We start from the raw sequence: 11,883 nt of genomic DNA, 5'->3' as shown, positions 1-11,883 counted from the left end.
TGAGCCGTTACGAACTTATCAGCCATTTCCTCAAAGGTTTTGATGAACGTGCAGGCAGTTGCAAATACCAGGTTAATGTGCCTCTCGTGAGGGTTTCGCCGAATTTCTTTAGTAGAATGGAGGATATTTGTTCCTTGGTGAGGTCATTTCCTTTCACGGCAGTGACATAGTAGGTCACATGATCTTCAAGGTCGGTTGTGTCGTCGTATATTTTTAGGTAGGGCAGCATCTTAAAGGTCTTTGGTATGGCATGTGGGGAAGCACTATCACTGTACGGCTGCTCGACGAACCGACCGACATCTCTCTTCAGCAATAGCTTAGGGGCGCCCGGTATTTTATGGACCCTTTCTTTGTATTCTCTTATTTGGTTTTGAAGTGCCTTGTTCTCGTTTTCCATTTCCTCCATCCTTTTCAGAATGGGCGTGAGAGCGTCATCACCTACATTGTTAACAACACTGCGAATAATACATGTCGTCATGGGAGGAGGAGGAGGTTGATCACGTTGCTCGTCCACTGGTGGCATAACACAAGTTCTCGCGTTTTCTGCGGCCGCATTCCGAACAGGCTTATGGAGGACGTTGGTCAGTGTATCAGTTAGTCAGGCCTCAAGGAGCCTCTTTACTGCTGGTGGTGCCTCCTCTACCACGGATGTGGAGGTTGCCTTACCAAGAGATTTTGTGATGGTGCAGTAGAGAGGGGGTGATCGACCTCGCCTAGGAGAGGCATTGGGCGTCGTGTCCTCGTCCAATGCTTTAGAGCTTTTATGGATGATGTTCATGAGGTTGGTTGGGAGATCACTCAATATTCTCGTTCTTTCTTCTCTGTTACCTGCCATATTAGATCTATGTATGTAGAGAGAAAAAGGTTCTTGTTTTATTTTTTTACGTTAGTGACCAGTGTCGATTGTAAATCTAGAAGAAACTAAAAGACTTAACTAGAAAATCCCGACAGACGACGACAAATTATTTGACTAAAAAGTATAACTTTCGGCTAAACTATTAAATTTAAGTAATAATGGGTTAAATCTAGTTGGAGATAATAACTCTAGATGCAAATCTTGAAAACGTGTGGGAGATGGGGGACAGATCACATAAAGAGTTGATAACAATCAGTACAAAATATTCTTAAAGTGTCAGTAATAATGGAGGTGTAACTAGCAATAATGACATTTAAGTAAATATGAGGAATGATTCACCCAATAATGGATGGATTGGACGAATGTTTCTCCTGACAATGATGAATGACAGATAGGTCTGAGATTTGCTTGAACAATCCTCGGATCTGGTGGAAAGGTATGGAATAATATAAGCAAGAATCTTGATAGAAATGTAGTCTTTGTATTTTTTTTTTACAAGAGAAAGAATCTTTTTCTGAAAAGTGTACTTATCAAATGAATATTACCTACCCCTATTCTTTTTCTTTTTCCCTTATATCTTTGACACATCCCTAGCAAACCCTAATAGTATAAGTGCAGAGAATATTCACTAAAATATTCTCTTTAATATTATATTTTGAAAACTAGCCGTTGCTGTCCTGTCAACGATACTCGACCTCAACCATCACTGCCTTCTTTACCACGAACCTCGCTATCCCCTGGCCGACCTCGACTGATTCTTTCCCTAATGATGCATTACCCTAAAATGTTTTGGGGCGGATTTTAGCATATACAACAACCATCTAACTCAAATTCCAATGAATTTTCTTCACACGATAACTTATTCCCTCCGTCTCAAAATTATTTGTCATGTTTTTCTTTTACATGCCTCTTAAAAAAATTAAATAGGAGAAGTTTTTGACTATTTCACCCTTATTTATATCCTGAGATATAATCTCTCTTCATTTAATATTTATTCATAATTGCGGTATTTGTAGTCTTCAAGAACAATTAATATTAAAGGTAAAATAGAAAAAAAATAACTAATTTAGTCTTAAACTTCTAAAAAATGATAAATAATTTAAAATAACTATTTTTAAAAATCACGACAGATAATTTGAGACAGAGGCAGTAGTAATAACTTAAATAAAGTAAGAGTAAAACTTTGAACCGGAAAAAAAATAAGGAAAAGTAGAACTTTGAAAAATGAAAACGACGAAGGCACAAGCCTTTCATATTTTGTAGTGGGAACAAAGGGCAGCATCAACTAGACGGCCGTGTTCTCGTCTTGTGTTTGTTAACATTGGCTTTGATTTCAATATTTATCAAAAGGTGGCAACATTATGGTCTCATCACCCACAGGATCGCAGCATGGGTCATCCATGACAATTGACAACTAGTGGCCGCTAGCACGCAAGTCAAGACAAATCGAAAGAACAAAAGCACAAAAAAATCACTAAAGAATGTGATAATAATTGAAATCTTTTTGGTCTTGACCTCAAACTTTAGAATTAACATTTTTTACGGAGAGATAGAGACTACTTTATTCTCTTAGTGAATTAGTTCATATCCAAATTCAAATTAGTTGAACTAATATATTTTTATCAGATGATTAAAAAGAAGCACAAAAGAACTTTTGGACAGTGACACAAGAAGCAAACCGACCAATAGCTTGTTGGCCTAGTTTTTTTGGTAAAAAATATTTCTTTTTTCACAATTAAAGGGTTTAGCCAAGTTTTCAAAAGGAAAAAAAATATATATTTTTAAGTAGAAGCAAAAAAATTAGCTTCTTCCTAAAGCACTTATTTGATTTTTTTGTTATTGAGAAAAATAGACTCAAAGATATTTTTAAAAGCGCAAACAAACATCAATTGCTGCTCAAAAATATTTTTTTGAAAAATATTTTAAAAAAAAGTAATTTTCAAAATAAGTTGATTTTAGAAGTTCGACGAAACATGCTACTCCCTCCGTCTTAAATTATGTGTCGGAATTTTTAAAAATAGTTCTCTCAATTTATTTGTTATTTTAGAAATTTAAAATAAAATTAATTATTTCTTTCTAATTTTACTCATAATAGTAATTGTTTTTGAAAATAGAGATAACACATAAATAGAGTAAATATTCAACAAAAATAAAATATATGACGGGTAAAAGATAGAATATATCTTACTATATAAATAAAATGACTTGCAAAAGAGAAACATCAAAATTTGAGACAGAGAGTTCAAGTGACTGAGTTTCTCTCTTCCAGGAATCTTCTACGGCACCGTGCATTCACATTTGGTTTTAGCCTTTAGGGATATTACATTGGCAAATGACCAGTCTGTCCTCGTATATAGAAAATTTTACATTTAGAAGTGTAAAGCTTGTAAGTACTTTTTGTGTTTGATTAGAATAATGCATACATGAACCATGATCAAGTTTGATTTCTCGAGAGTAGATTAAACACAAAATATTATCTAACTGAGACATTTATGTCAATATAATTTTATTTATTATTTTGATATAATGACCATCTTTAAGCTTTAAATCATCATTTGTCCGCAATAATTATATATACTTTTTCATTATAAAACTTAACTATGTAAAGTTCTAGTTTTTTTTATATAGTTTTGCGAAATAGATATCAAGAGATTTTACGATATACATTCTGTTTATTTTAATAGTTTGGAAGAAAAAAAATTGTTGATTAAGAGGATCAAGCTAAATAGGTGTTTGCTTTGAAAAAACAAAATGCTAAATAGGTGTTTCTCTTCTATTTTAATCAGCCTAGCAAAATAAAACAAGGTAAAATGTTCAAATCCCACAAAGAGATTAAGTAATGCATAAGGACATTTAAGTCATTTAAAATACACAATTATTGCCTGAGTCATTCGAAATAAATAATTGTCCTTTAGGTCAGCACGATGGGATCGCTAATATCTAATTCCTTTCCATTTGTTTAACACCATTAATAAATCAAATTCATCATATTGTGCTTTGATTTTTAAAATTCCCACCTACCTAAAATAAAAAGTTATCCTCATATTCCACAAATAAACTATAGACCAATCTCATCTGTCAGTTAATCTCTCCGTATCAGCCTCACGATCATACTCATCCAACGGTCTATATTCAACCTCTAGAACTTTCTCATCCTTATATCTTCGCCCTTTCCTTTTACATTTTCATCATTCTCGTGCTTGTGGTATGCCCGTGCCACTCTCTCTGTAGGGTTTAACGCTTTGTCTCTTTACTCCTCGAATCCTGTACAGGTTTTTAGATTTTCCTTATGCAATGCAGCTTTATTTATTTATTTCTTAATTTTTCACGTTCGATTTATTTAACAAACTCCGATTTAACCTAATTGTTGAGATAAATCAGACAAATATTATTTGATCAGAGGTTTAATCATTGCACTTTTGTTTTTTTATTTCGTATGTTTTTAGATGTATGTGGTTCATTTGCTGGATATTTTGGAATACTGATTTATTTCTGCGTATTCATAGATTTAAGATATGGTTGTTTTAGATCTACGTATGATTTTGATATATTTGCTGTAGTTTTTGGATCTCATTGTGCTTGTGGTTGGATATTTGTGTAGAACTATTACCATGACGAAATGCTACCCCACAGTGAGTGAGGAGTACGTTAAGGCTGTTGATAAAGCCAAAAGGAAGCTCAGAGGACTCATTGCCGAGAAGAATTGTGCTCCTCTTATGCTCCGTTTAGCGTATGTTCTCCTTAGTTCTGTCCGTTTATGCTTGGGGATTTTTGACTGTTCAAGTTGTTGTACAATGTCATCTTTTTCATTTCTGCATCTTAGATATCGATATAAAATCAAATACACTCCCCTTCCGAAATTAGAATAATATGATGCACGAGTCTCCACGTGTCTTATTTTTTTTAATTTTATAATTATTGAAATAAGGTAAATATTTAGAAACTATTTAGAAATATTACTCCATTCATCCCAATTTATGAAATACTCTACTAGTACCTTTCTATATTTAGAAACAATTTAACGTTGGGATGAGTGACTATAACTAACAATAATTTAACTTAAAATATGAATAAAATGTTTGAAAATATTGAGGTGAAAAAGAGAAGACTGTTTGACTTTTTATAGAGAGATTTTGGTTATACACACAAGCGCACGCACACACGCAAAAAGAAAAACTGAATCAATATGTTTTCTTTCTGACGGAAAAGTGAATATTAGTTTCATGGTGTTGAAAATATTTTATATCATTACAGTTGGCACTCTGCTGGTACCTATGATGTATGCTCCAAAACTGGAGGTCCATTTGGTACCATGAGGTTCAAGGCTGAGCTAAGCCATGGCGCCAATAACGGTGTTGACATTGCCATCAGGCTATTGGAACCCATCAAGGAGCAGTTCCCTACTCTCTCTTATGCTGATTTCTATCAGGTATGTCGTTCGTGATGATCTATATTTTGAAAGTTATATCTTGATTTCTACTTGCGAAGGTGAAATGGAAAATTAATGTAATAGTTTCTTTTGGTTGTAGTTGGCTGGAGTGGTTGCTGTTGAAGTTACTGGAGGACCTGATGTGCCCTTCCACCCTGGTAGAGAGGTAATTATCATTTAATCAATAAGACTAAGATTAATTATTCTCATTTTCAAGGCATCAGTAGCCAGAAAATGTGGAAGCCGTGATCCTATATCCCCTCAATAGGATTTGTCAGCGTTTACTAAATAATAGTCTATCAAAGAATTGCTACCTTACACTCCAGTTTGAAGATTTCTGCTCATACTTCTGCTTTAACAACGGAAAATTAGTTCTTTAAATTTATTTCTACTGGATGATTCCTTTTTTGTTTTGCTTGGTTTTGAAATTGTAAATCATAAACATATCAAATAGATGTAAACTGTTTGTCTACTTTCAATTCTATTCCAGTCCTTGTTTGGATAGGATTATGGAAATGCATCTCTGAGTGGAGACTGTTTGCTCTTTTAGTAATTTGTGCTTGTACAAAATGTGGTGTCACTTCTTCCTATACTTTCTTGTGGGAATGATACAATTGGTAATTTGGTTACCTCACTAGATATCTTTGTTTACCTTTTCTTTATCAGGACAAGACAGAGCCACCTCTTGAAGGTCGCCTGCCTGATGCCACCAAGGGTAAGTTGTTCCTTACAGAGTGTCTTATGAGAGTACCTTTTAGAGGACTATAATGATTGCCAACTATCGGGTGAAGAACATTCTTCTTGTCAGACGTCTTCCATTATATACTAATTGTTAGTCAACTTATTGCCAGGTTCTGACCATCTGAGGGATGTGTTTGTTAAGCAAATGGGTCTTTCTGACAAGGACATTGTCGCACTCTCTGGTGGCCATACCCTGGTTTGTAGCTTTTTGTGTTTTGGATTGTAGCTTAGGTATACAAGCTTCTATTTTCGTGTACTAATATTCTTATCACAATTTGTTCCAGGGGAGGTGCCACAAGGAACGTTCAGGTTTTGAGGGACCATGGACTGCTAATCCACTTATTTTCGACAACTCCTACTTCAAGTAAGGCTTTTTTTTAATCCAAAATACACTTCTCAGATGTCGCAATGTGTGAAAGACTGTTTAACTGGCGACGTTATTAGTTCATCCGCTTTAAAGGTCATGTTCTTTGTTACAGGGAACTTTTGAGCGGGGAAAAGGAGGGGCTTTTACAGTTGCCATCAGACAAGGCTCTCCTCAGTGATCCTGTCTTCCGCCCATTGGTTGAGAAATATGCAGCGGTTCGTATTGATCTATAATTTAAACTTCTTATGTTTTAAAGGCCACACAACTTATTTGTTTGGTTAGTGTTGCATGGCTCCTCGAGTAATTATTTTGTAATTTCAGGATGAAGATGCTTTCTTTGCCGACTATGCCGAGGCTCACATGAAACTCTCTGAATTGGGGTAAGCATATAGACTAATTGAAACCTGATTTACATTATCTCCTAGCATATTGTTTTCCTTGCTGTATCTCAACTATCAATTTGATTTGATGCCAGATTTGCCGAGGCTTAAGCCGGAGAGCTGGGAGTGGTGCCATGTTTTCTATTAAAGTTTCACTTCTAGTGGGCAGCTCATTCGAACTGTTAGATTGTCTTCTTTTGCTGCCTATCTTAAGGTTTCAATTTGTCAACGCATTTGATGTATGATGTGACTTCTTCAGAAAATAATCTAAAGATGGTTTTGTAGCTTTTGCCATGTCCGATGTTTTACGAGGATATTTCCAACATATCCCTTGTTGTTGATTGTATCATTTGAATGTGATGGTATTGTGCAAAATCTTGCTATGTATGGTGTATCCGCTGTTGAGAATCTACATAATTAGTTTTAAACAGCTGAAAGAAAAAGTAATTTATTTATATCCCCTTACCCTGCTGCATGCGATGAACTTCCGAATCTTAGTGCGAGATCTGGCTGTAAACAATTTGTTTTCTCCTTTCAATTAAAAACTGTTAACCTGACGAAAGTCGAAAGGCAAGTGGTGTCACTGTTAATATGTTGGCCGTTAGATAATTCTGCAGCTCTTGCTGAATCTTTGTTTTTTTTGGTGACTGAGCTGTTTAGGCCTACACGATCAGTTCATGATCCAGTAATAATGGGATGTTGCTAGTATTCCTCTTAGACTTTACGAGATCTAATAAGTGATAAATCTTGGTTAGCATGAATGCTACTGTCCATTTTTATATTTTTGGTTCAACAAATCAAGCTTTCAGTTTGGCTCTAGAAAAAGACGTGATAACTTGGGCTTTGGCATTAATGCTATAGAAAACGGTTCAAAGATTCGTGAAGCCTTTTGTCGCTTTAAATGCAAAAAGTGTTGCCTCCGGTTGCCCTACTGGATTCATTTGGTTGTACATATCTTATTTGGACCAGTCTTCTCAAATCTTTTGTTGCTTAGGCCGGTCCTTTGTGACTTGTAACGTGATTATGTGAGATAACTCTTTATTTATTTATTTATCGGCAAAAGGGCCAAATATATTCCTCTATTTTCAAAAATAGTCTAAGAATATCCCTCGTTATACTATTGGGTTATCTATACCCCTGCAGTCATACTTTGGGTTCAAATATACCCTCATTTAAACGGAGGGACACGTGTCGTCGTCCTGTTGGTCAATTCTAAATATATCCTAATTAACTAAAAAGACCCATTACCCATACCCAAAAAATAATTTTTTAAAGCAATTTTTTTTTGTAAAAAATGGAAAAATTGAAATTATTTTTACTAAAAACTGAAAAAATAAAAATATTTTTTTTTTTCAGTTTTACAAAAAACCTGCTTTAGAAAAAACTGAAAAATATTTTCTAAAACAATATTTTTGCTTTTCAGTTTTACAAAAATATTATTTTAGAAAATATTTTTCAGTTTTTAAAGCAGTTTTTTTGTAAAAACTGGAAAAAAAATATTTTCGTTTTTTTTCAGTTTTTAGTAAAAAATAAATTTAATTTTTTCCAACTTGTACAAAAAAAAAATTATTTTTCGGGTAAGGGTAATAAGTCTTTTTAATTAATTAGGAGATATTTAGAATTCACCAACAGGACGACGACACGTGTCTCTCCGTTTAAATGAGGGGTATATTTGAACACAAAGTATGACTGCAGAGGTATAGTTAACCCAATAGTATAACGAGTGATATTTTTAGACCATTTTCGAAAATAAAGAGGTATATTTGGCCCTTTACCGTTTATTTATTTAGTAATGAGTTGAACTTAAATGAAGTAGTGAGTGATCCCAACTTGTTCGGTTGTTTGAGATTGATGCATAGTTGTTGCGGTAAGACCAAGAAGAGAAGGTAAAAGAGGATGTCAATGAAATTAAACGCTTTATCTAAGTGATGTAGGGTAAAGATAATGTCTGTAGCTCATAATCATATATGTATTCCAGCTCATATTTTTGCAGCTTGCTTTTGTATCTTAGTATTCTGTTTTCTGCTTCTCATACTAAATGGGAAGTATACTTTTTGTTCACGGTATCACGTACAGTGGAGGTCGAGTATTAGGGTTGTAGGTTATGAGGTAGTTGAGTCTAGCTTTATCTTACTTCGTACCTTTGTGAGGCTAGTATGGTAGAATTTTTGCCGATGTCAGCTAGTGACAATGTTGTGTCTTACTACTCTTTTGTTTTCCATAATGTCGCGTCTATGTACTCTCTATCACGTTTGTTTTGTATCTACTTTCTCATTTACATGATGTTATTTTTCCTATGGTTTCTATTGGTGATACTGATGTTGTCTCTTTTCGTCTTCTTGAGCCGAGGGTCTTTCGGAAATAACCTCTCTACTCCCTCGGGGTAGGGATAAGGTCTGCATATACATTACCCTCCCCAGATACCATTAATGGGTTTCACAGACCCAAATGCTTCAAAATTGAACAGACAAAAAAGAGTAATAATATTTAGACAAAAAAAGAAAAGAAAGAAAGAGTAATAACGTTTCAATTTACTCTTTTACTTCATTTCCTGAAACATGTTTAATGTACTTGGCATTTTCCCAAAAATTAAACTCTTTTTAAAAAGTTTTTTCTCCAATCCTAAACTTAACAAATAATCGTAACTAAAATAGGGATGAATTGAATTCTCAAAAGTAGTTAGACTTTAATGTTTTAATCTAGAAAGTACCCCTAATAAAGGTGCCGGGACATAAAGCTAAAAAAATAACATTGCATTAACAATGGATCTTGACAATATTTAAACCTAATCAGTATGAGGCCAAAGACTCTCTCCTCTCCTATTCCAGGTAAAATCTCATCTTCTAATGGTTAATGTCACATAATGATGATTATCTGGTTGGGGTGTATTGCAAGAGTACATAAATTAGGAGAAATTACAATGCATTTTGCATGCCCTTAAGAATATTTTATCATAGTACACATAATATTGATAGTATTTTGAGAAGTCTTGGGAAATAATTTGTCAAATATGTAATTAATGATTAGTATAAAACATGAAAAAATGTGATTTTCTTTTGATTTGCAAAAATTACTAAGTAAAAATAAAAATATATTTTTAATACAAGTAAAAGTGAACCGTAAAAGTCCCTTAAATGATGATACGTATGATTGCATCTGAAATGATTAATTCGATTAGCATAAAGAATGAAAAATAATATATCTATAATCCCACTTTTGATCCATATGTCCTGTTTTGAAGTTGGTGAAGTAGAAAAAAGACATTAATGAATAATAACATAGACTTACGCGAGAAACAACAATTTTATTTAATAAAAGAAATTGAAATCACGTGTACAACACTGAACTCTCTGGACAACGCCAACAAAAGATTCTTTTTGCTTCTTACTATAATATTGCAATAATTATGATGGCAATCTTGGTGATTTTGTATATAAAAACTTGAGTTGCGTGATTAAAATATTTATTTTGAAACTCAAGACTCTGATTATGATTATCTAGTATATGCAAATTGAGTTATTTTATCGGAACGCCAATTCTGACTACAAATATTAAAGACAAGAATATTTGTTGTTATGTAAATCAGCAGTCATATCAGATCAAATTAACTGTTGCCTTTTCATTTGGGGCAGTTTGGGAGGTAACCTTCTAATTTTATTTGATTGTAATAAGATATAGGTTACACAATTTGACTTATTTATCTAGCCAAGTAATTATTTAATTAACATAAAATTAAGTATAATTGAGAAAAACAATTGTACACTTCAATTCTCAAATAAGAATAAAAATTTGATGGTAATTACATAGTGCAATTACGGGATGACTTTTTAAAAGAATATCAAGCATATAATTACACTTTTGCACTCAAATATAGCACTATAAAAATTATATTGCAATTATATTATATTAAAAATAAATATATTATTATAATTATTACATTTATAATTACTATCCTAATAATTATGCAGCTTAATAATTATACAGTCATTTACAAACAGGCACTTAATGTTTGGATAATTATAATGTTTCAAATGCAACTATGGCATTGGACAATTTTCTAAGAGGTCGCACAATTGAAGAATGATATGCGGTAGATGCCGTCCACAGATTTTAACTTCAGTACATGTAATGTACCTCACAGATTTGATATCTTGCAACACAAAATGCCGAGCAGTCTAATACGGTCACTAGGAACTTTTTTAAGTGTGTTTAAATTTAAACGAGGTGAAAAAAAATTCCGACAAAGAGTGTTTAATATGTGTTATATAACTTTAAAACGTAATATTTTACCTATATATACAGTGTAATATTTCGACGAAGGGTGGTCAGTGGGCCACCCTTGTAACCATGTAGCTTCGCCACCAAATACGGCGACAGTGGCATCTCGTGAGGAGAGGTGAAAGTGAACAGGCTGAGGTGAGAAGACCTCAGTGATATATAGATGTTGATGCAGTTGAGGAGGAAGGAGATGACATAGGTGGCAATAGCGCGATCACCTGGGCAGCAACACGTGGACAAATTTGTACTTGTATATATATATATGTATTAGTTTAATCATAGTAATAAATATAGATTAGATTCCCATTGGTTTTTATTCTAAGTCCGGAACCAAAATGTGATTCTTTTAGACTCAAATAACTAAAATATGTGAAAAAAAATACAGTGACCAAAATATATATATAACGCCCTTTTAAAAGGCGCTATACCTTAATGGTCGTTTGCCCGTTAAGGTATAGCGCCATTTTAAAAAGCGCTATAGTTGAACCTGAAAAGAGCGGGAAGGTATAGTGCCTTTTATTAAGACGCTATAGTATAACGTCTTAATAAAAGACACTATTCCCATATAAAAACCCGCCCCCTTCCCTTCCCCACCAAACAAGAAACTCCCCCCTCCCTTAAAAGAAACAGCGGTCCCCTAATTGTCAACGAAAAAAAGCTCAAGTGGAGCCCATCGGTCCCATAAAAAGTATAGATTCTCGGTCCCACATCCTGGCTAAGGCATATTCCAGTAGTGAGTTGCTTGTTTCGACTCCAAATCACCAAATCTTTAACTTTCCAAAAACCTTAAATCGAGGTATACCGACTTAATTTTTTGTTAAAACTCGTATAA

General features: G+C 33.8%; 1 protein-coding gene across 1 annotated transcript; it reads left to right on the top strand.

Annotated features, from left to right (window-relative positions):
- The first annotated feature begins 3,782 nt into the window (after positions 1 to 3,782).
- LOC107759348 (L-ascorbate peroxidase 1, cytosolic) lies at positions 3,783 to 7,057 on the top strand. The gene is made up of 10 exons (XM_016577264.2): positions 3,783 to 4,128; positions 4,458 to 4,586; positions 5,111 to 5,285; positions 5,386 to 5,451; positions 5,952 to 6,000; positions 6,137 to 6,222; positions 6,311 to 6,390; positions 6,506 to 6,608; positions 6,715 to 6,773; positions 6,869 to 7,057. Exons 2-10 carry the CDS (start codon positions 4,468 to 4,470, stop codon positions 6,882 to 6,884), a joined length of 753 nt encoding a protein of 250 aa, XP_016432750.1. The 5' UTR covers positions 3,783 to 4,128; positions 4,458 to 4,467; the 3' UTR covers positions 6,885 to 7,057.
- The last annotated feature ends 4,826 nt before the right edge of the window (positions 7,058 to 11,883 follow it).

This window comes from Nicotiana tabacum, chromosome 22 (genome assembly GCF_000715075.1).
Source record: "Nicotiana tabacum cultivar K326 chromosome 22, ASM71507v2, whole genome shotgun sequence".
In the NCBI taxonomy this organism is placed as follows: Eukaryota; Viridiplantae; Streptophyta; class Magnoliopsida; order Solanales; family Solanaceae; genus Nicotiana; species Nicotiana tabacum.
The sequence above is the reverse complement of the archived record's forward strand: the minus strand, read 5'-3'. Positions and strand labels throughout refer to the sequence as shown.